The following is a 25,584-nucleotide window of genomic DNA, read 5'->3' on the forward strand; positions in this document are numbered from 1 at the left end:
ATGTATAGGATATCAATAAAATCATGTAACAAAAGCTTCTTGAAATATGTCTTACATGAGCTAGAGGAAACTAAACCAAGACTACAATACACATCAGTAAGTACAAATCAATTCTATGGTCCATCTGTGGAATAGGGTTTTAATTATCCCTTTCCCCTTAGATGTGTTGTATTGATCAGTCACTCAGTGCAATTATAATGCACTTTCCTGGAGATGGCTAATGGTGCAAGGCAAGCAGAAAACATCAACAGATGCGCAGACTCATTTACAATAGAAAGCACCCATGGCTTTATCAACACCAAGACTGAAAACTTTAAAGAGGCACGTACAGGAAATGTCAGAACTTTTCGTAGCTGATTTTTAAATATCGATTTGTCATCATCTAAAAACGTTAGCCTAATGTGCTGCTTGCTATTCCTTTAGAGTTTAATGGAGCAATACATAATGAAATATTCTACTTTGCCACTTAACATATGTTATCGCCATCTCGCTGATGCTGTAATGCGCGTGCGCGCGCGCGCGTGTGTGTGTATAGAGGGAAGGAGCGCATGTGTATGAGGCTGGGGAAGAGCATGTGGGGGAGGGTGTGTGTTCGTGGGAGTGTTTGGATGTGTGTATGTATGTGTGAGGGAGTGTGCGTGTGCGTGTGCGTGTTTGCGCGTGCAGGGGCAAGTATTTAAGGGGATAGACAGAAACATGCTGGAAAGGTAGGCTATGCACATATTATAGACACAGGCTGCCTGATGTAGACATTCTGATCTGTAAAGTGTCCTGATTCCAATGCCGTATGCTAGCCAAAGAAGGCTGTGTAGACTTGGGGAATGGTGTTCCCTTTTTTGGAGGCCTGACATTAGACACCCTGAAGCATTTTGATGTCTTCAAAGACGCTGAATTAAGTATACACCACTACAAAACGCATGCAAGAAAGCACAACAGATATCCCAGCACAGAACCTGTGCGGGAGCTGTGAAGGCATCATGAATGAGACACAGACAATGCACTCAAAGTTTGGACTACAAAAGTTTATTAAAATAAAGAAGGTTGGAAAAAGGCCCAACTTGCCCTACGCTAAGGTGGGAGTTCCCTACCTAAATAAAGCTAAGGAGCGTCTATGTCAGGAAGTCCAAAGCAAATGTCTGTCTGTGACAAAACCTATAATTGCTCTCACGTCTATTTGTATACAATGTGTAGGGATGTCAGCATCATAATGATAAGTAGCCATATAAAACTTAAGAGCTTCGTCTAGCTCCTGGTCAAAAGATTTCCCTTCCCCAAGGTTCAAATAGTTCACGGTACCAAAAAGGGGATCCCGTCCCAAAGCTCTCAAGTCTTTCAACAGTTCCAACAAAAGACAATTCCTTGGGATCCTTCCCACCTCTTCTCGAAGGTTTATGAAAGTAATGGTATTTTGTTGAAAAGGTCAAGGGCACTTCTCTCCTTGCAATCCTCTTCGGTTGTGCCGTCTTTCACCTTGTATTAAACTGCCATCTTGGAACGGCTACTTCCTCATGTGCTTTGCCTTGCTCAGAGTGTGCTTTCATGCTCAGCCTTTTATCCATGTGGGGAAGTGTAACAGAAGTCAGGTGTGTGTAATGGTTAGCAGTAATTGCTGGACCCTACATGACCATTGTATTGGAACATATCAGGTATATGACTCGGGTGTTAGCCCGTTTTCGCTCACAGTGAGCTGTCCGTGAGATAATGTTTGTGTCGGAAAAGAGGGTATAGGGATATTTAGGTAGTTGAGTTCCTAAGAATCCTACCCATTAGGATGGGGAAAAGGTGTTACAGAGAAGGGAATACCACGTCTCACCATCTGGTGTCCCACTTCCACTCCCGAAGACCGCTAATCCAGGTGATCCTCACGCACTGGTCCACCCGCAGGAACTGGATCCAAACGCGATGGCCATGTCCTGGCCATCTGGATGACCGATCCCCGGGGACTAGCGGGTGAGACACTGCCTGGGAGATGCCGTTAAACATTTAGTGCACTGAGCACTGTGTTGGTTTTAATAAGGGAAAGCACCATGGTACGAAGGTTTGCAGCAAGGTAGAGAGATATGAGCATAGGGCATGAGCATCCAACTTTGTGGGAGGGAGAGGCACATGAGGTTTCCTCCCTTGATGTGGGACAAGGGCACTGTGAATGCAACCAGACATCTGAAAGAGGAGCTGTAAATGCTTCATTTTTGGAAGAGTTTGCCAGGGCTGAGCCCCGAGACTCATCTCTGAGCAATGGCACATATTGTCTTAGAATCGGTTTGATTCTGAAGTGGTGTTTGCCAACTTTATTTTAACTGCTAGTTTATTTTAACTGCTAGTCACAACAAGCAGCAACGGTGAGCATAGGATACCCGCTTCTGCATCCCTAATCATTGCTATTCATGAAGCTGATTAACAACCCTGGTGACCCTGTGCTAGTTATCCATTTTCGTGAATAACAATGAGCCCTAAGGTTTCAGGGCTGGGGATCGTGCCGCTATGCCCACACACTGTCCATTGAACCCGCTTGACTTTGGCACTCCTGCGCTACCGTTATAACCGGAGGCACTGCCACAACAGGGTGTGTGGCTCAGGAATGTGGCGAGTGTAGAAGTGAGACACCTGTGGAGTGAGGGGTAACTGAGTAGTTCAGTGGTCGTGCACGCACATGGTGAGAGGGGATATCTCAGGGGCAACGCATTTGTCTTGGAAGCAAGACAACGCAGCGCAACACAGGTTTGTATCCCGATCCCAGACTTAAAAACCAATCTCTGGTATTAAGCGCGTTATAAAAGAACAATTATACTTATGTACCAGTGTTCGAGGGTATGCTGGTAAATCGTATGCACATCTCAGCAACTGGTTCAGCCTGGCCTCTGCGGGAAGGGGCACTGAGCGAGTACATTCAGGGCCTTGATAAGTTTAGAATTGGCCATTTTCCCTTCTGGTATGTAGCCAAGATGGGGTACACCGATACACAGGTGCATGACAGGTTGAGAACTCACTAAGTCTTAAAAAACCGAGCACTTGTCTGTGATTATTGCTGCATAGTCACCAGTGCCATCATGGAGGCAGAGGGTCGACCGCCGACCGGCCCAGATATCAGCAGCACAGTCACCAGCTAGTCCCATCACCACAAAGGCAAGGCAAGGAACAAAGGCCACGCCCAAGGAGGAGTGTCTGAGCTGACTGCCGACCTATACACGAAGAGCTTGCTGCACTTCTTGACAGGAACTTTCATCGGGTCAGTAATGATTGGTCTGCACCAAAGGATGAAGACACTTAGTTGCACATGTTCCACTAGCCACCTATAGGATCAGGGGAAAAGGAGTATGAGGCTTTTAAAAATGCAATCAATCATGTGCGGTCTCATTTCAAAACACAGCTAGTGTGTTATGCTATTTTCTGTCAAGTTGATTGGTATTGGTGTATTGCCCAATTGCTAAGGGTAGTACATCCATCACCCCCCAGGAAAACAGTTGAAATTGCAGCTGCAACACATATGGTGACGCTGTTGTGAGAGGCACAGGTGGTGGCTTCAGTGAACAACAAACTGCTGTCTGGACGTGGCACAGGCATGCTGGCAAGTATTTGGGCCCTTGCATTTAATTCTTACAAATTAAGCAGAGAGCATCCGAGGGCACTAAGACCAGAAAAGGTACAGTGGGACATGGTGCAGAAGAGATGCGGATAGAGTGTACACCTGAAGAGTGGACCGTGAACAAGCGAAGCACCAAGCAGGTTAAAAAACCGCTACCAGTGGGACAAAGTCTCCCATTGTTGCTGTCCATCGCCAAGACCTACTGTCCTGCAGATGTGTTTTTGGGATAGAATTTACACAGGGTTCAAAATGGAGGACAGCTGGGAGCCAGTTAGCTCCTGCTTCTAGCATAGGAGAGCCTGGTTCGCTTGAAACCAACAGCTACCAGGACAGCTGGTGCCTTACAAACATACATATGCAACATAAACTTTGAATATTTGTAAAAATGGGGGCTCAAATGGGAATGGGGAATGGCATTTCAAATGGGGACTTATCGGTCCCGCAAAGGGTAGAATGGACCGGTAAGTCCCCATACCACCACGTCAGTGGCGGTACCAGTATTAGTGCTAGTCATGGCGCTAATAGCACCATGACTAGCACCAACCTCGGAATGAGGGCCATTGACTATTAATCTTCCCAATCAATGTTTGTACAATCAATTTCAACTTTTGAAATTACTGCATGTTTTATCGGAGAGGCCAGAATTGCATATGCAAATTGCTGCCGCCAAGCCCCTGGAAGCAGCAGCAGTCTTCCATGAGTAACTGGTCAGATGGATAAGGTGTAAAACTGTATTGAAACAATGGGGGTTCATTCCGAGTTTGGAGGCAGCCATGGTGCTATGTGCTATTAGCACCATGGCTGCCTCCAAACTCGGGTCCGGGTCGTCGGAATGGGGACTTACCGGGACATTCTGATCTATGCGGACCCGGTAAGTCCCCATTTCGAAAACCATTCCCCATTCCCATTGAGCCCACATAGGGCTCAATGGGAATGGGGAAGGAGCTCCATGGTCCCTTAACCGGTCCCGCTAAGGACAGCTGGTAAAACCAGCCGGCCCTAGTGGGACCCGCTAAGGGACCACGGAATGTGGCGGTAGGGGGTTAATGGCACCGGCATCCTTACTGGTGCCGTTAACCCCCTACCGCCATACTCGGAATGACCCCCAATGTGTGGTGTATGTACTGAAACAGAGTCCTAATTTCTTCAGAACAGGCAAGGCAAGCAAAGGGAAACTGGAGGACCGGCTTAATTTTGATGACTGAGAAAAACCACTAACTGGTCTTCAGGAATAGTGTGAAAATGCATTTTCTTGCTGCATTCTAGCAGTTTAATGCAATTGAGATTAGTGTATTGTACAAGCAGTGTATTGTAGACGCAGACCCACTCAGACACATTTTAGGATTTGCATTACAAAAATGACTAAAAGAGTAACTTCCTCTCCAATCTAAAAACGATACTTCATTCTGCCATGCAGATCTGGACTGGATCCTTACTAATTCGTTTAACACCATCCACCCTTCTTAAGCTGTTCAGTACTATTATGACCGGGTGAGGGACTTGCCCTGTCAAATGGGGGTGGTCTCCCAGTCATCCCCTCCCCACTGTGCCCTGAACGTGATTAACATTACTACTTTCTATCACCCAATACCGTCCCATAGTGGTTATGGAGTGAATTGTACTGCATATTGTATAGATCACAAGACCCAGCATGCAGTGAAACAGCAGTGAAACCAGAAAAAGAGAAAAGCAAAATCCCTGCAACTAACACAGACTGTGGGCCCCATTACGTGTCTGTCAGTTGCCGTGCCAGTGAAACCGGCAAGCTGCCGGCAGACCTGTAGTGATATACCAGCGTCAGACTTGCCGGATTAAACGGGGCATTGCAGCCCCGGTGGTCCGGTAAATCCGGTGCTGGCAATTCAGTTAATCCCCATTCCCGGAATCCACAGGAATGGGGACCACGGAAGCACCGGCACCGTTACAAACTGTGCCGGTGCTTCTGTGAAACTGCTGGCGGCTGCCGTTCCACCCGCCAGGGTCAGACCTGGCGGACGAAACAGCATCCGCCAGCATACTCTTAGTTTGGGGTCCGGAAACAACAGTGTAGGTAACCTTACCAGCACCGTTGTTTCCAAACTGCCAATCTTGTAACGAGGCCCTATGAATCATTCCTACAACTGAACAGCGTTCAGCACTGCAGAAGAGAAACCATTAATTAACCACAGTATGAAAACGAAATCCCAGCTCCATAGCAAGCAGAGAAACCATCAGAGACTGCAAACAAAACCATGCTGGAAAAGAGGGAGGGGCTAGGAAATGACAGGCACAGACTTGTTCACAGTCAGGTGAGCGCTGCAACCAATGAGGTGGTAGGGGGGTTAGACTCTGGAAAAGCACAGTATATAGGGGGAGTGAATGGAAGGCAGATTGTGGCTATAAGAGTGAGATCAGGAGGAGAGGAGGTGGACGGAGACCAGGCTGAGGACAGATGGCAGAGCAAAGGGCTGAGAAGTTGGTGGCAGAGATTGGTGAGGAAGAGCAGGTAAGGTATTGCCTGTGAAAGAGAGGGGTACCACTTGTATGTGGAAGGGCTCGAAATTGCAGTGAGCTGGGAGGCCTTTAGCTTCTGCTTCTACCCCATGAGAGCTTGGTTAGATTAACACCAACAGTTACCCGGGGATACATTTGCCTTAGAAACATGCATATGTGGCATCAGCTTTGAGTAATGTAAAAGAAAAAAAAGTACACATCTTCAACACATTTAAATGTAACAGATTGTACATAATGGGCAAAAAGTGAAAGTGTACATTTTCATGTGGAAGTTAGATTTGCAGTGCGCTGCGTACGCTTCTGGTTCCCCAGCCATAGCTCCTGCTGAATGGGTGATGTCCGACACACAGGAACTAAATTTAGCTCCTGCTCATTGAATCTTAATTTTGAACCCAGTGTAGTGTGAGAGAAGGTGTAAAAAGTTAGTGGAAGAAAGAGCTAAAATGGGGGAGAAATTGTAGGTGAACTAGAGAGTGTGAAAGTGAGAGGGTGTATGGTGGGAGAGGTGTGGAAAGAGTGCAAGACTGTAGTGGTAGCAGTGGTGTGGGCTGAGTGAAAGAGAGAAGAGGGGTGAAAATAATGGTAAGTGGTAGATGGTTTGGTAATGCTAAAGCACAGAGGTGCAGACAGGGAAGTGTGAGTAGGAGAATGGTAAGGAGGATAGAGAAAGGAGAGGAGGGTAAAGTGACAAGAGGGTAGAACAGGGAGGGCGTGAGAAAGGACATGAGATGGCCAGCATGAGTAGAACAGAGGGACTAGTAAGATCAAGGGAAAGGAAAGAATGGGAGGGACTGAGGGAGAGAGACTGTATGTACCGGGGTGTTTGGTGTTGTCACACTTGAACCATCAGTCCTCATTTTAAACCCTGTGGAATTGTCATGTCAGGGCACTCTTAGCAGAGTCCCTGAGGGAGAGGGATAGATAGGGCTCTGGCCTTCAGGCATCCATCCACAGCCAGCAGGTTTGTAGACAGTAGGGATTACTGTTATGCTATTGAGATTACAGATATTGGAACAGAGAACGCTTACCACCAGCTTACTTCGATAAATTAATTTTATTCTTACTGCTATCTGTTCCTCCTCCAACAGCCTTGTTCCTTAACCCTTAAGGGTGCAGACCCTTCCCTTGCAACAACTCCCCCTCAATTATCTCCTTACGTCCATTTTACGCCTCTTCGATGAGTCTGCAGGACCTTTTGATAATCCGTCTAGGCCACCCCTCTGGGTCAGTCTCTTTTCTCCTTTCTGCTGGTACAGGAGCGTCACCCGCACCCTCTCCTTCTCCTTCATCTGGCATCCTTATTTCTTGCCCTGGGTCGTTCTCCTTGCCGGGGTCTCCATCAAGCACAACATTGTTTAAAGAAGGATGCGTTCCTGGTGACTGCCCTGTTTGTGTTGGGAGCTGTCACCATTGTCCCCTTCATGTCAGTCACTCTGGGGGGTGTGCTGTCATACCTCACGTCCGTATTCCTGTATTCCCTGCTTCATAAGCACTTCTTCTCCTTCCTCGAATTCCTTGACCCTCGCCTTTCAGGCCCGGTCAGTTCTTTCTTTGGTTGCTTCCTTTGCTCTCGCATCTCGCTCTCTCACCTCATGCTGTAGGAAGCCTCGGTCTTCGGGTTGTCTCTGTGGTCCCTGAATCCGCTGGGGAGGGCATGGCTTGATACGCTCTCATTAGGTCCCCAGTCGGTACTCCTGTCACCGAATGTGGTGTGTCTCTGAAATGTCGTAGCATGCAGCAGAGGGCTTGCTGGTTCGAGATGTCCTTAATGGTTGCCTTCTGGATGGTCCTTTTTATGGATGACAAACCATTCTGCCATGCCGTTGGCTTGTGGCCATAGTAGGGTTATCCCCTGATATGTGCATCCCATGTGCTTTGCGAATCGGTAGAAATCCTGCCCGCTGAACGGCAGCCCATTGTCGATCTTGAATGTGGCAGGGATGCCCCACTCGCTGAAGACTTTGTCTATGACCCCAACTACCTGGGTTAATGCTGTGGATGATGTGCGCTTGATGATGGGAAATCTGGAGAATTCATCTACTATTACCACGAGGTGGTCCCCTGACTCTAGTGGCCCGTAGAAGTCCATTGAAACTCCTTCCCATACCTTCTTGAGGATGTGTGTTGGTTGCATGGGGAGTGGCAGCTCTCTTCCAGTTGCACATGGACATGGTAGGGAGCTTCTGACTACTTCCCCCACCTTGGCGTCCATGAGTGGGAACCATGCCATCTGTCGAAGCAATTTCTTGGTCGCTTCCACTCCCCGGTGTCCTTCGTGCACCAGCGTCACCAGTCCCCTCCGCAGGGACAATGGAATGACAATGTTGCAGCCTCTCAACAGTATGCCGTGTTCTGACACTGCAAGTTCTGTGCTGACCTTTGCCATACATTCCAGTTCTTGCCTGTTCTCTCCCTCCTGATGATGTGACAGTCTCTTGTAGTCTCCACTTGTTGGAGGCTGTGCGTTCTCTGGCCCATCTGGTGTATGGGTTGGCCTGTGTTGCTCTGGGCAGGTCCTCAGTGGTGAAAGCGGGTGGTAAGGCCTGTTCTGTGATGTAGCATAGGTATTCCATGCCTCCTTCCCTCAGTGGTTGGTCCTCTGTCGTGTGGTGCCATGAGATGTAGTCAGCGGGTTACTGTCTCCCCCTGGTTTGTGCTTGATTTCTGTGATTGATTTCATAATCTTATTCCTGGAGGCAGATGCCCAACCTTCCTATCCTCAGTGCCATCCTGGTTCTCGGATTGCCGAAAAGTGTCAGGAAGGCCTGATGGTCCGTTACGAGGGTGAATCTCTTTTCCATCACAAATCGGTGGAAGTATTCACAGGCCCACATTGCTGCCAGACTCTCCTCCTCCACCTGTGAGTATGTGCTCTCCCGTCTGGGACAGGGACGTGCTTGCATATGCCAGCACGCAGTTTGCGGGCGCATCTGGTCTCTCCCGTTGCACCAAGATGGCCCATAAGCCAAATGCGCTGGCATCAACCACCAGTTCTGTGTGCCAGTGTGGATTGAAATAGGTAAGGTGTGTTGCGCTCGTTCGTTCAGATTTGAGGTGTTGAACGCTTTCTGACAGTCTTGCGACCAGATGAATAGCTCGTCTTTCATTCACAATCGTCTCACTGCTTGAAGGTATCTAGCACAGTAACCGGCCATCCCCAGGAATGATCTAACTCCTCCCGCGTGGGTGGCTTCTTGCAGTTCGTTAATGGCATGCACCTTCTCCGGGTCAAGCACATCCCTTTCCCTGAAAAGATTTGGCCATAGAACCTCAACCCGTCTTTACTGAGGTTGCATGTATCGTAGTTCAGGGTGCGCTCTGAATCTTTCAGGATGTTGCATAGGTCTATTAGGGCTTGGCCATGTTCCCCCTGGGAGGTGCCGTACACTAGAATGTCATCGGAATAGTTAAAAGCCAACTTGACTGGGAGGAGCAGCTGTCTAATTGTCTCCTAAAAAATCTATGCGGCAAAAGGAGATTCCGAAATCCAGTCGCTTGTGCTGAAATAAGCAGTTGTGGGTGGACAAAAGTGGTTAGTCCCCCAGAGTCAGGGTGTAAATCCAGCTGGTGGTACCCCTGGTTGAGGTCTAATTTTGCGAATTTTGTTGCATTGGACGATCATGTTCTCTTTGGGCCCGGATGTCGCTCTCGCTCAATCGCGGTATTTGCCACTCATGTCGATACGCAGTCAAAGTCTTTTTCCATCTTTGGGTACTACTACCAGGGGTGAGATTCCCAGCGTGGGCCCAGTTGCTTTCTCTTTAATGTCATTTTCCAGAGGTTGTTGCAACTCTCATGACACGGCTTCCTGCAGGTGAAAACCTACCCTTCTTGGGTGTTGTGGGACATTCTTTTTTTTGTCACCGATATGTAGGCGTATCACTATGCCTTTTAATTTTCCCAGCTACAACAAGGGGGTTGTCCTTCCCTCTATGAATCAGAGGTGTACGGGGAGAATTCAGTGTACACTGGTAGTCTAGACCCTAATGGGAACACATGTCATTTTGGGCAACCATTAAGAAAAGCAACATGCTTGCTGGTGCTAAACACATGACTCAAAAAGTATATGTAAAACAATTTTTTAATTTTCCATTTAGCTTTCTATTATAAGCTTTTTTTGAATTTTTAGTGCAGAGAATTCAAGTTATTTCTTTTCATAACAGTCCATTATGTCCATTCATGAAATAACATACATAGTTGAAAATTCACTATATAAAAAAGAAACTGTACTCAGTGACATGAGATGTGGGTTCATCATTTTTGCATATGACCAACAGCTTGAAAATCAAAGCATCCCATGTCATTGGGAATGGAAAACACACTGTGAGAATGTAAGATGAGGAGACGGTTGAATCTAGGTCTCCTGTGCCCGGCTAAAGTCTGACCTTATATTCGGTTTAATTTTCCCAGGCCTTTCAAGAGTTCTGGAAACATGGCCCTGATCATCTTGTTCACCTGGGCTCCCTTCATGTGACATATGGTTTTGTTACTGCCCTGGTCTCCTCTGCATAACACTATATCATTGTCCTGAAAATGAATGTCTATCAAGCCGAGCACTTTCGCAGTGCGGTAGCTAAACAGACATTTTCCCCTGACTGGGCTCCTGAGTACATGAATGACTGTGTCCGTCGTCTTCCCCTTAAATGAGAGCGTCTTTCTGAATTGTCACAGTGACAGTAGTGGCATGCTGGCTCCGCATTGGAATATTCTTGCTCTCAATGGTATCCGCCGGTCTCGTTTGTTTCCCGATAGCAGGAACTCTTGTGCCCCCATGATGTTGACAGTGGTCCCTGTGTCAATTAGGAAGTGTTGAGTGACGGCATTCATCTTCACCATCACTTTCGGTGCTTCACTGCCATCTTGTTCCCCATGTACCAAGTTCACAAACTCACTGGGGTATTCTGGGTCCAGTCCATATGAAAATGTGTCCCAGTTTGTGTATGTGTCGCCCGGGTAGATGTAGTGGTCTGTGTGGCAGTTGATCATAGTCTGGTATCTCCCCATAATCCAGGTCTTGTTCCATCACCATTCTCCTTGCTTGTTGTGAGTAGAATTGCGGTTGTCTCCACTGTGTGGTTGTCAGGCTTGGCCTGACAACTGGAGACAGTCTGGCTGTCTCCAGTTGTTTGGTGCTGCTTGATGCTATCAGGCTGACGGGAATGGTCTCCCTTCTTGACAGACAGCCCGGAAGTGGCCTTCTCTGCCACACCTGGAGCATTGTTGGCTCATTGCCAGACATGGGCCTGTATGGGGGAAGATCTGGCCACATTGGTAGCATAGACTCTGGGCGTGACCGTGGTCTCGTCTGCGAGTATCTTTCCCTTTGTGGTCCTCTCATCAGGGTTTAGTAATCCTTCCTACGTCTCTGATGCTGGTGAGGGCCACCACAGAGTCATCCTTTTCGCTCTTTTTTTTGGGTGTATCTATTGCGGATGCTTGAATCTCCACCCTCTCATGGACTCTTGCCATTTCGATGACATGCAACCTTCGAGAACACAGAGTCGGATCGCTTCATCGTCCGAGAAGGCTGAGAATTGGCAGTGGACCGATTTCTGGTGAAGACATGTGATGTATTCCTCCACTGTCTCATGGGACACCTGTTGGCACTGATTGAACACATACCATTCATAGTCTCTGGCTGTATGACCAGTTTCATATCTAGGGCAGTCACAAGAGGTCGTAGGTGGTCCTGTCTTCTGCTGGGATGGGTTTAATGATACCATTGATTTTCATCCCTGCCAGGTTTGCGAAAATGTCCTCGAGTACTGGCGACTTTTCCTCCCCTGCGGCCTTGATAAAACTGACTAAATCCTCGACCCATGTGGTTGATCAGGGACCTCTTTTTAACTGTGGTTTGAAGCTTAATGGGCACGGCTTCCTCAGGAATGCTATGTTGCTTGTGGTCTGTTGTGCTGCTGCCTGCTCCCCTGCTGGGTCTACCATGATGGCCGGTGCGTTGGTCTCTTGTGTCTAGTAGGGCTCCTAGTGGGGTAACTGATCTCCTGGTGCAGGGCGCTTTTCTGTTCGCTCCCACCATGCTGCTCGGGATGCTGTTGCCAGGCCTCTGTGTGTTGGCGGTCTAGTAGTGGGTGCCATGCTCTCCTTCCCTGGGTCGATGTCCTCTCTTGCTTACCTGAATCGTGAGGCGTTCTCCCTCGTTGTGTCCCCTTGTTCACTTTCCTTTGGTATCACGTGCATTTCATTACCTTTTTTTTTCACCCGAGGCATCCGCCTGCGTTGGGCCTCCTGCGTGGTGTGGGGCAGGCGGGCCAATGCACCCAGACAGAGCCAGGCCTCGAGCCCAATTGTGGTTGTGGATGTGTCGATGGCATGGCTCCTGCGCCAGCGAAGGACAAGCGGACGGCTTGGGGGTGGACGCCTGATTTCCTATGAGTAGGCTCTGCAGTGCACAACTCACCTGGTGCAAAGGGCGCTTGCTCTACCGTGCAATAAGAATAGGCAAGATGCCCAGAAGGACACCTGAATCACGGTGGACAGGCATCCCTATGGCCTGCAGGATGACGCCCGGATCTCGGCGGGTGGGCCTTCGAGCGGCCCACAGAAGGACGGCTGTTCAGCACGCCGGCACTGATGACAGTTTTATCCTCGTTCGCCAGTTGTTAGGCTATTAAGCCTATGGATGTCGAAACAGAGGACACATAATATTCAACCAATTACTTTATTCTTACTGCCGTCTCTTCCTCCCTGAGGCTCATCCTCTTCCTCCTCCTACAGCCTTGTTCCTTAACCCTTAAGGGTGCATAGTCTTCCCTTGCAACAGTTACGATCCCTATTGACCATCATCTAAGGGGGATAGGGAAATCTGGGCTAGGGTAGAGGGGACCCAAAGGAAGACGAGAGAGAGTCGGACGGCCATTAGTTGAACCCCCTTCAAAAGCCTAATAAATCCGTTGAGCCAACTTTGAAACAGTGTGCACTATTGAAGCCATGTCTGGCACCAAGTCAGTGAATGCAATGGGATATGAAATTCAGTTACATTAAAGTAATGGACACCAATGGCCATTCAAGTCACTTGAAGCACATGTACCTTCATTTTACATGGCATAAAACACTGGTGTGCATACATTCCCTCTCCTCGACTTAAACTACACCAAGTGTTCACATTAACTCCTAGCGCAGGACTGCCTACACTCCAAAAAAGCAGTAGGTCAGCTCCAGTCAATAGAGCAATAAACCAACACAAAGCCCTGTCCCTCCACATGAAAGAAATATACAGCAAAAACCTACAAACGATGAGAAATACAGCCAAGAAAAGTACAACCAAATAAAGACAAATCATTGAAATCGCCCACTATAAGCACACCAGGGTACCCACCCCAAAGCATTCCCCGCAACAGCAGGTCCATCAATGCTCATTCTTCCCCCATCTCTTCCATGTGCATCATCTTGAATCGTACATCCTTCCTGCACAGACCACAGCTACCATCCAGCTTGGCTTGCACTCTACAAGTACATACACGCATATACACAGAACCTTCACACATCAGTCTCATCCACCATTTACTGGCCAAAAATGTAAGAACCTCCTTCCTGCATACGCTTATGAACCCTCTCCTTCCACTTGTTTACTCCACTCTACATCTCAGCTGCAGGGGGTAGAAGTGGCGTTGGACTAATACTTTAGATGGTTGGTGTGTAAAGACACTTGCTTAAAGCAGAGTGTGGTATAAAGTGTACCCTTTGTCCACACTAGGGAAGAGCCTAAATATGCCCTTAGCAGTGGCAGAGCTCAGTGTGGTCTCCAAATTTACCAGTGAAAGGCTATGTCCAAATTGTGCAACGTAATGTGTAGTCATGCAGGTCTATGAAAAGTAGCAGTTCTCAGCCTGCCACGATTAGGACACGTCTGTCACAGGTCCCTCTGGTTTGCGTCAGGGTATACTACATGCACAGGTGTTGCAGCATGATCAGTTTCAAGGCAGGGGCTGCAAGAGAATGTTTTGCCCATTTTATCTGGGGAAAAGGAATTGAGCTCATTGAATCAGAGCGGAGATGGAACCAATATTGGGTAGGGCTGTGTTCGTTAAAGTGCTAGCTTTACACCATTTTTCTTCTTGTCACTTTATATATAAGTAAGCAAGTTGATTTGAAATGCAATCCAAATGTTAGTTTTGAATACATACTATGTATTTGAGAATAATGTGGTCTCTGTGTGAATGCTGCCGTGCAAATAATAATGTAATGTAAAGAGGTCTCAACTGCTTTGACCACAAATGACAGGTCTAATATTGGTTTGTTGACAGGGGCACCTGGGGTAGGGCTTTTGTGGTCCTTGTCGCCCGCCCCTCTGCATTAGGGGATGCCCTTTTTGTGTGAGTTCTCATGGATATAGTCTCCTCTGCACCCAGTACTATGGGACTCTAGAAAAGATGCAACCCAGGACCAAGGTGTGAGCTGGTGGTAGGTGTATACGCATTAGAATTAGAACTCTGTAAACGAGTTAGACAAGTATGTGGATCCATTGGTTATCTGGTGCATTCTGTATCTACTGTATGGCCGGTAAATAGAATAGTTCATTTGTTGATTACCAGTGAATAAAGGAGCGAAAAGTTATTTTTTTATTTTTGTTTTTTTTTTAAAAACTCGCATTAGAATAGGAGTAGAGTTCTGTTGCATTCCTCAGTGAGGAACAATGAATGCATTTTATGTCAAAAACCAGAAGTCAGCTTGCATACATTTGTTACTTACTCAATATGTTCAGTTTCACCAGCAAAACCATCAACCTTCCAATCTAAGCAGGCTTCCAATGTGTAGAAAATCAATGGGAATACCACACCAACCAACCCCTCAACTAGGAATCATCCCACCAAGCAAACGCCACCCTAAAGACACTGATCCTACAAATGGAACAGCAGAACATCAGAGTCATTCACCACAGCGACTACTCACTATCTTGACTGACATGCTGACTCTAAGGTAAATGCATCCACGATGGACCAATAGCAGAGCTGCAATAGGGTTCTAAAATAGCCAGTAAGCGACATGGTACAATTAAAAAAAAATAGGATAAATATGTAAAAATTCATGGCAATGAACCGCAATACCATGAATGTAGAACAGATTCACAAACTTTAATAACCTTCATGAATCCAAAGGAGTTTACAGAGAAATAGAGCATCAACACCCAATGTCATCAGACTACTCCTAATAATCTGTGTTGATCTTCCATTGCATATGTGTCACTCCTCTCCGAACACTGTAGATCATGCACAGGAACGACGACACATTCATGCAGACATCAGCATCAGCCAGATACCAACTTCACAATTATGGGCGCAGAGACTTTCCTGTTCAGGTTGTGCCCCCCCTGGAATTCTGCCCCTCCAAATCTGTGGCTTAGCGACTTTCAATTGTCATTATGAAGAAAACTAAACACCTGACTTTTATCCGGCACTTTCCTGTGCTCAGTTTCCGAGCATTCCAGTTCCAGGAGACAACTTTGGAGTCAAAAGCATGCGTTGCAAGCAAAAATAACATATCTTTACAAAACAGAAATGACTCTCTGCAACCTTTGGAATATTAAAAATCACAGCGGTCAAACAGTTTAATTCCACTCGAAACAGTATCTACTTCAGTGCCTTCCAGGCTACGCGCTGCCCTACCAGCCATCTAACGCATCAACAAATCTACATTCTCATGCTCTCATATTTGTAGCTGCTACTTTAATTCTAGAAAAGCGGACCTTACCTTGCTCCACATACATCCACGCCCACCATCAGCTGCCCATTAAGTGAAAGCACCTCGTCTCGGAGTCGCAGTCGCCCTGATTTCGCAGCAGCGCTATGTTTCCTTACATTGGTCACCCAGATACACCCAACATCCAATACAGGACCGTTGTGCACTTTTCTCTTTTTTCCACCTCTACGCTTTTCCCCATAGTCTCCAAAAATGGGAATGTTTCCAAAACTTAAGCCAAGGACATCGTCGTCTTCCGTCTCCCTCCTCAGGTAAACTGTACAGATCTCCATATCCAGCCTCCAATGACTTTGCTGCATAATGTTGTCATCAAATATAAAATTAAATTGCATGTATTCTCTTATCTTCTGAACAGCGGATAGATAGAGGCTCTGCTCCGGCCCCTCCACGTCATCTCCCAGGTGGTCCTGAAGCCAGTGTTGAAATAGTGGGAGAAAATAGCCAGCGTTTTCTTGGGTAATGGGCATCGTGACACCCCAAGAATGCCAACATCATGTGCAGAATTGCTTCTTGAGTTCCAGGTCTTGGAATGTCCACCACAGTCACATTTTTGAGGTTAGGCAGCCATCCGATGCATCCAAATTGGCTTGAAGATAAGCATCCAGGCGCAACAAGAGTAACGGGATCAAACAGTGGTGTGCATGACCACTTGGCGGAAATCTCGCATACACATCCAGAGCAGTCATGAAGCCTTCAACAAGAGGAGGAAGGAAGTGATGATGAATTCTTGACTGGCTGATTATTACAGCTGTCTGCTTGCGAATGATGCTTGGATCAGATATTCCAAGAGGAGCGATGTATCTTCAGCAGCCAGTCAGCACAATAGCTAAGCCACATCCTGCGGGGAGAAACAGAAACAGGAAGTTAATGCGATGTGGGTGACTCCTACTGTAAATTCAGAGGCAAAGAGCATTTCACACAAGAGCATTTTACAGGTTTGCCCCAGTCGAGACTTTAATCCAACCTGGTCCACTATGGCATAAATGAAAGAGCCAGAAGCCGCATGTGGGCCCAGCGTTTGGACTTATTCACATGCATTTCAAAATTAAACTTTAATCATATAATGACAGAGTATTTTACATACTAATGTGTTCGGTGATTGTTTTCTTTTTCTGCACAGAAGTCATACCATGACTATCAGCTGTGAACTTAAAGACATTGGCGTTGCAGAGCACTGGCGACCATCTAGCCTATTTAGAGGCCAACATTCAATCCATTGTGAAGATGGAGCCGCACAAGACCCGCCCGGCAGCTCTCACTGCCTGACTTCGTCACACCATTGAAGGTCAGGCTATCTCCTAATTGGCCGCATGTGTCCGGTCGGTGTAAGTATTTAATCTTTAATTAAATATTCATTTCAAATATATGTACAAATCAAATTTGTAATAAGAATGTGGTATTCATTATGTGTTTAAGGCTTGTTCAATAGCCAAATTACACAATAAAGATTTAATAAATGCAATCTTGGCCCCAGACATCACTAGCATCACTTTCAAGGGCAGCAATGTTAAGGGCTAGGTACACCAATTGACTGCTCTGCACTGCCCCGTGCGTTTTTTTCCATAACATTGGACTCCTTCTGCCTGCCTACAACAATACCCCTTCTCCTTTCTCACATCTCCTTCCCCAGAGACGTCCCCACCACTTCACCCACGGCTCACAACCTTGCAGTTCTCTTTAATAGCGACCTGAAATGCGTCCAAGTTCATCATAGCCACTGCAGCCAGGGTCAACTTCCTTAACTTAAAACGACAGCACATCGCCCACCGCTTTCCCAAAGGTCTACTCTAATGCTCAGTAAACTTGACTAAGCCTACCCGTTGGTCTTCCCTGCTATTCCTTCACTCCCCTCGAAAAAGTTCTCAACTTTGTGACAAAATCTCTTTTTTGCCTACTCAGATCCTCCCCCACCTCTACAGGGAGAGAGACTCCATGGTAAGCCTCTCCATGTAAAATCATGGAGTCTTTCAGTCTATGCTCTTACCCCCAACACTAAAGAAGTGGCCCACTGTCGCAAATGGTAATGTGTTCCTTTTGTGAGGCTGTTTGAGTCATCAAAGGAAGGAAGGTTTTTTTTGTACAAGGAACTCAAAGTGACTCACTTTGATTAAAAAAAAAAACAGGCATTGCCCTATTGCCTTATAGGCGAGTCGCATCCTGTCTACATATATATCTAGTCCATGCGTAGTCTCCCCTCTTTGTCCCCCTACTGCCCAATTGACCCCGTCTCTCTGTGCCTTTTTCAGCTTTCCCTTCTTATCTTCACTAGCCTCACCCTCCTCCAGCACACTGTCTGTCCTGATATCAAAGCCATTCCATAACTGGATCCTTTTTGAAAGCAAGACTCAAACACCATCAGAGGGGGCTTAAAATACCTCTGCTGCTCCACCACCTTGACACCCCAATGGAACACTTGACCCTTTACTCTTGCCCTGGTCTCTCAGGATCACCCATTTGTAAATTTCCACTATGAAATCACTGGCTATGGCCACTTGTATGTCGGATTAACTATTTGTTGTACTCCTGTCCATGTCCCTGGCACATGTTCCCACAATGCCCCTTCATCTCCTGGTCTTACTCATGCAGTCCAGCTAAGCTACTGTAAAGGAAGGCTACCCGGGGACTGAATGTGCTCTCTGTTATGTTCACTATTTACACTATTTCTGCTGGAAGTGACATTCTGCTGCTTAAGTAGACATTTTAAAAAAAGGTATATATGTTCCAGGGATTTGGCATCGATGCCTCAACATATAATTTAAACAACTTGAGTTTGATGCCCAAAAAGTTACCTCTATTCTGTTCTAAAAAAGAAAAGTAGCAGAAATATGGACTATGAAAGAAATGCAAGAACACACTAAATTAGCCCATCACCCAAACCTTCATTAATGGCATCAAGTCAGATTGTGTGTTTCATCGCATCAGAAAGGTTACAGGACGCTTATGAATCGCAGTTTATTAGAGAACATGCACCTACTATACTATAGATATACAAGCATGGTTGCAAGAGTATTTGCCTACTGTTGAATATGAAAATAACTTATAAAAAGTATGCATTAGACACATACTCGTGGGCTACGTGTTTGGATGTGGGAGAGGAAGATCTGAAGTGACGTTAGCCGGGGCGATCTACAGGGAAGGTGGTCTCTACTATGCTGTAGGGATTTCAGGGCCCGATTACCTATTAGGTTCACTAGCCAAGTGCGCAAGGGCCCCCAAGGGTAAGGAGCCTGGAAATAAGATGACTCGCATTCCTGCAAGCACTGCAGCTGTCCTTGGCCTTGGATACGAGCCACCGCCAGGACCTGGGCAACAAAACATGCATTTATTTGTGTGCCTTTATATGTCTACATTTATTATCGGCACACATTGTCAGACCAACCATGGACCACACCATCACACAACTTTTTGATATCATGTGAACTAAAAAGCTAATCTACAATGACACATACATGGAACATGCTCCCAATCACAATGTGTCCGGACTTTCCTTACTCACTTATTAGTATGACCATCCCAATCCTCTCTGTCTTCTTCTACCAACAACATTCACCTTTATATAAAGGACATTCAAGGACAAGGGCACTCCTGACCTAGCAGCCCAGAATGAGCATCCCAGAATGTGACCTGCAGTACAATGTTCTGGATAATTTATCAAATGTCCAGGATTGCCCAAGCACATCTTCGAGCCCCTCAGGCATCCCACACTACAGAGTGTAGTAACTTACTATCCTCCAAATCAGCCTTGGAAAGACAATCCGATCATCACAATATCTTACGTCATATGCTCCTTTGACTCTCCAGAACCGTGGTCCACCTACGCAGAGCGGCATGCTACCAGAGAGCATTACGAACCTGCTGCTTCCCAAATCCCTTTCCCGTCCTCTTTTCTCCCTCCCAATTTCCTCACTTTTGTCCAGCAGGCTAAGGTCTGGATTCCACAGGTGAGTTCACAATATACCACTATGGAAAAGCTTAGGTGTTCTGAAACTACTATTGTGGTGATTTGATGCAGTGTTAAAAAGCATAGTAACATAACATTTCTGTTCATCAACTGTTGTACATGTGTGAAAGTTTTAAATTCCCTCAACCGATCTAGAACATTTATTTGGGAGTTACCTTTTTACTTCAAATACCAACGAATTCTGGACATGATATTCTTCTATCGTCTATTGCTGTGTTCCATAGACATCGAAAATGGCCGCAAGACATTATTGATGCAGCCCAGTAAAATGCCACAGTAGGCTAATCTGAAATTATGCATGCAGGTCTACCGTGTCACCTCTGTATGGAAAATGTTTTAGGAATTAGAAACCTGCCTGCCGAGTTGCAGACTCTTGTGGACAATAAAGCATTCTGCTTGAATTTGGACCGAAAGCTTTTTTTAAATCTTTGTTTATTGAATGGTCACGTTAATTACAGTTCACATTAGCATAAGTATACAGTGTACATTGTTTACAACTTTGATTCATATCTAGGTACATATTGATGCCATGGAATGTACAACCAGGAGCTGTCCACATCAGATGACATATTGCATAGATATCCTCTGAACGGGGCCCAAATGTCTTTTGGGTGGCAGGTCCAAGTTACAGTTAGTATAAATTGTTCTTCACATTCATTCACATATGTTAACTTTCTGAGAAAATCGTCTATTTTTGGTGCATGTTTCAATTTCCAGAACTTTAAAATACATTTCTTGGCTACAGCGCATGCAAGGTTAAAGAGTCTTCTTGTGGTCTCTGCACCTTTACCAATATCTCCGAACAGATATTTGAGAGGGGCCAGGGCGGATGGGATGCGAGATCTTCAAATGTTTCAGCCATGGTGCCCCAGAAAGAAGCGACTAGGGGGCACGATCAGTACATATGAAAAGCGTCTGCCTGAAGGCTACCACATTTCAAACACTCACCACTACATCCTTCCATAAATGTGGCCATTCTGGCAGGGGTATAGTGCAACTGATTTAGCGTAATCCGGCATTTAGGGATACAGTTTTTGTCAATTGGTAGTATTTCTGACATTGTACATCCCCCATAGTGGTACCCACATCTTTTTCCCAGGTTCTTTAATCAAGTTTTTAGAAGGGATGCATGATTGTATCAGCCCATAGAGTTTGGACACTCCCATCCTCGTGCCATCATTGGCCACGATGGCTCGTTAACATTTGTGCGTATCTGGTTCATTCAGCAATGTCAGCCATTTCTTACCAAACGCAGCCCTCATGCGATGGTATTGTAGCAGTTTCAACTGTCCCCCTCCAATAGTGTCTACAAAATCAGTCTGGGTAACGTATTCATCATTAGGGTACATGTCTCCTATTTTTAGTTGCTTTTCAGTGTCCCGTGTTTTCTGCAGTGCAGCGCCTCATCATACGTGAGAGAAATACTGTGGAAGCACCATAGCGGGGCCTCTCGATCATAGGTTGTCTCTAGATTAATTTTCCCAAGTTTTTTTGACCATGCATTAACTGTGTGCTAACCGGATCATATACGTAGGTATCTTTATGTTGTGTATTGAATATAATGGAGCGTAGCTCAGTAGGGGATGCAGCATATCTCTCCAACAGGATGTGTTTGGCTGTGTCTTCTGGGTCATGCCAATGTTTAGCAAATTGGGCCCGAGATGCTAGGTAGTGGAGCTCAAAATCAGGTGCAGCTAGACCGCTGCTTGTGTTCGGCTCCGCCAGTTTGTGCCACTTCACCCTTGCCACCCCAGGCCCCCACACGAACGCAGTGACCAAAGATTGGAATTTAGTAAAAAAGGGTCTACCTGGCCACAGGGGTACATTGCAGAAGAAGTATAGTAGTTTCGGGAGGACTATCATTTTCAAGATCGCTATTTCGTCCATAGAGGGAGATTGGGAGTTTTGCCCACATCTGTAGTTTCGCAGTTAGGAGTTGCATATAGTTTAGGTAATTGTCTGCATATAGTGTTTGTCGGTCTCTTGACACAATAATACCCAAATAGCTAACTCGGACAGGTGCCCATTTGAACCCACTGATATTTGGTGGGCGTATGGTGGCAGGGATGAAGGAGAATAATTCAGATTTAGAGTCATTTATCTTATAACCAGAGTACCAAGCACATTTGTGGATGTCCTGCATAATGCGTGTAAGATTTTGCTCAGGGTCTCGGACGTACAGAAGAGTGTCGTTGGTTTAAAGAGATATTATCAGTGGAGCCCCTCTCATCCTAATCCCTCTACGTCCATGTATGAGTCGAATAAAGGCAGCCATGGGTTCTATGGTAAGGGCGTAGAGTATTGGGGAAAAAAGCACAACCTTGCCTAGTACCTGTGCCAAGGAGGAATACTGCAGATAATATTCGGTTCGTGAGGACCCTCGCTCCCGGGATAGTGTATAGCAGTCGGACACATTTTAGGAAGTACGGGCCTATACCAAAGCAGCTTAGGACCAAGAATAGATATGACCAGGATACCGAATCAAAAGCCTTTTCGGCCTATAGGGCCGCCACTACCGCATTCGCGTCCGGGCTTACCTAAGCCATCACTCAAAACAGACGACGGAGGTTTAGGGCCGTGAATTGCATGGGGATAAAACCAGAATGGTCTGGTTACACTACATGGGGCATATTGGGGAGAGGGTCTAGTTGGAAGGATGTTTGTGAATATTTTAGCATCCGTATTAATTAGGGATAGGGGTCTGTAGGAAGCCAGATCATGTGGGGAACGGTGTGGTTTCAATAAAATCGTGATAACAGCTTTGTGCATCGTCTTTGGGAGAGTGCACAGCTCCATAGCTTCCTCCCATACACCTAGCATGATAGGCACCAATTCCTGATGGTTTCTTAGTTTAGTTCAATGCCCAGGCCATCGGATCCAGGAGCCTTCCCAGATGCCAGTGCCTTAATGGCACTAGCGATTTCTTCCTTAGTAATGGGTTGATCTAGAGTGAGTTTGACCTCAGGCGATATCACTGGGAGACCTAGTTTATTCAGATTTTCTGATATCTCCTCTGTCGTGACCTCATCCCATTTAGAGTATAATGCAGAATAGAATTGTGTGAACGCTTCATTGATATCTTTGTTTTGGGTCACCATAGATCTCTTTATAGCTTGGATCCCAGCTATGGGATTGCAATAGTTTTCAGCTTTTAACATGGTAGCTAAAGATCTGCCCGCTTTATCCCCTTCATCGTATCTGCGTGCCCTTACTGGGGTAGTCATATATAACACCTCCCTGTCTGCCAATTTGTGGAATTCACCCATTAGTTTGTTCATGTGTGCTAGGGTTTCCTTCTTACGTGGGGTACTATATTGGTTTTCTTGGTCTCTGAGTTGAGATTCAACTTGACTTAGTTATTTTCTGTTTGTGAGTAGTCCTGTCGTTTTGGCCTTAAGGATGCCTCTAATCCAGACCTTAAAGGTCTCCCAGAGTGCTGAGTGGGTGTTAACAGATCCACAGTTGATGGCGAAAAACCCTGCAATTTCCATGTGGAGGGCTCGGTCACATTGGGGTCTCTGAGGATCGCCGAGGGCATCCTCCATCTTAGTGCGGGTAGGGGGGAATCATGCAGTTCAAGGTACAAACCGATCGGTGAGTGATCAGATAATGTCCGTGGGAGGATATCACAGCTCTGTATCATGTTGGAAAATGAGGTGGTCATTAACCAATAATCTATACAGGATTTTGAATCGTGCACCATGGAGTAATGTGTATGTTCCCTGTTGTATGGATGGAGGGTCCTCCATACATCTATCAGGGGCAGTTGTAACAGTATCTGGTGTAATGTATTGGCTGATTTTGTAAGTAACGGGGCACATCAGAGGATCGGTCCATTACCGTGTTCAATATCGTATAAAAGTCCCCTCCCCAGATCACCGCGGTCTCATCTAGTGGAAGAAGTATGTCTAGGACTGCTTGGTAAAATGCCGGGTCATCGATATCGGGCCCATATGTGTTCACCAGCACTACTTGCACTACTTGGTGTCCCGTTATTTAACCCCATTCCAGTACATATCGTCTCAAGGGGTCAATTTTGTTTTTAGTAAAGAGGAAGCCTATTGAGGAATGAAGTGCGAGTACTCCTCTGGCCCGCGTCGAGTATTCGGTGTAGTACCATAGTGGACCCCAACCAGCTAGAAGGTCAGTGTTAACTTTCATTAGAGCATGTGTTTTCCTGTAGCATGAGGATCTGTGGACTGTGTCGCGGCTTTGCTCTGGTTAAGTCCCTGGACGTTCCAGGTTAGTAATTTATTCTTTAGCCCTTTGCCCATTGAACTGTTGGCTGCCATTTGCGTTTTCTATGTCTACTAATTATAGCGAGTGTACACATGTTTTCCATACAATTCACTGTAAGAGGACCATTATTTTCAAAAGTTTTAACTTCCCCAACTACCTCCAAACACCCTCCTCCTCACTTCCCATCTCCTGCATTTATCAAGTACTATCTTCTTAACCTTTGTGTCCCTCCCACCTCCCGCACCGTCAACCCCAACCAGATGATGTTTCCCCCATAACGTTTGGAACTTTCCCGAGGTGCGTATTCTGCATCATCTATGTCTGCCACAACTGATCACCCCAGCCGCCACCCGGGTTTAAACTGGCACTTTTTGTAATGGTGCCACCTTATCCATCTACTTCAGCAATCACAAAGGATATAGCAGCATATGTTGTTCAGTCTGCAGGATCTCTCCCAGGGTTCCCAATAGATGTGGATGGGTCTACGCCAGCCTGGGGTGTCGAAGTATTTGCAGATGAAGTCTGGGAGTTTGTAAACAAATACATTGGGCCCTTTTTCTTGCCACCTGCACCCTTTATCATTGTTGTCGAGTTAATCCGGGGTTGGTGCCCTGAAGAGTGTCTGGTGTGGATAACAGGATCTTAAGGGGTCGAATGTGGATCAAGAAATCTAGGTGTTCAACAGGTAGGGAATTACTACTCCGGATCTGGTCGTGTCGATAATCACAACAGTTTGCACCCCGGACTCCACCTTTGTCCTGATATTATGTGTACTGCATAGTATCCAGGCCACTCAGCTCCACTCAATGTGAATATTTCCAGCCTCGGTTGGACAAGTTCCCTGTGTTGTAAGTTAGCCTCCTTTATGATCTCCTGGAATCTGTATTTGTCTCGTCAAGGGGACTTGCTGTGGGTTTCAGACCGGATCGTGACTTTGCCACCGAGCACTAGTATTGCCTTTGGTTTCGGAATTTGTTTTGTGATTCAGCTTTGGCTGAGGTGTACTGTGTTGGTGTCCCAGGAGCCTATTCACCGGCACCTCGCAGTTCGCAGTAGGCGTGCAGGGCACCAGGTCCGCTGGGCTGGTCTTGTAGGAAAGCGAACAGCCAGTTTCGTGTGGCTTTGGCAGTGTTTATAATGCTGCTGTTAGTTTAGGCTGTATAGGGTTTTCCCGCAGTTCCTTCCTGCCAGAGCATTGCATGTTATTTGTTGTGTATATTAGAGTGGATTGTATTCTCCCCCGTAGAGAAAGAGCTGTTTCAAATACGTTGTTTCCAATATTTGCCTCCACGGTCCTCGGTTCTGTTCGTGAGGTTATTTACTGTTTCAGCGCGTTGTATGCCAGCATGCAGGTGTAGTGGGCTCATGGGTCTGTCCCAGCGTTGTATTGCACATGCCGGGGCCACCTGGGACTGCATGGATGCCAAGCGTCTCTCTGGTCTGTCTGTCTTTTTCGCTTCTTCCCCTTGCAGCCGGGATGCTTGCACTGGTCGTGTTCAAATGGGCCTGTTAAATGTCTCCGGCTCAAATCGCAGTGAGCGTGCAGGGGGCTGGCCTTATGAGAGAATGATGGACCAGTTGTGCGTATTCT

General features: G+C 46.5%; 1 protein-coding gene across 3 annotated transcripts in view; it reads right to left on the minus strand.

Moving 5' to 3' along the window:
• Window positions 1–25,584, minus strand: part of PDZD2 (PDZ domain containing 2) — a 1,567,362-nt gene that overhangs the window by 1,194,584 nt on the left and 347,194 nt on the right. For all 3 annotated transcript variants that reach the window (XM_069627074.1, XM_069627075.1, XM_069627073.1), the window contains exon 2: window positions 15,785–16,631. In XM_069627074.1, coding sequence (XP_069483175.1) covers window positions 15,785–16,260 — 476 coding nt within the window. In that variant the 5' untranslated portion in view covers window positions 16,261–16,631. The remainder of the gene's footprint in view (window positions 1–15,784; window positions 16,632–25,584) is intronic.

This window comes from Ambystoma mexicanum, chromosome 6p (assembly GCF_040938575.1).
Source record: "Ambystoma mexicanum isolate Mex_15411 chromosome 6p, UKY_AmexF1_1, whole genome shotgun sequence".
NCBI lineage: Eukaryota > Metazoa > Chordata > Amphibia > Caudata > Ambystomatidae > Ambystoma > Ambystoma mexicanum.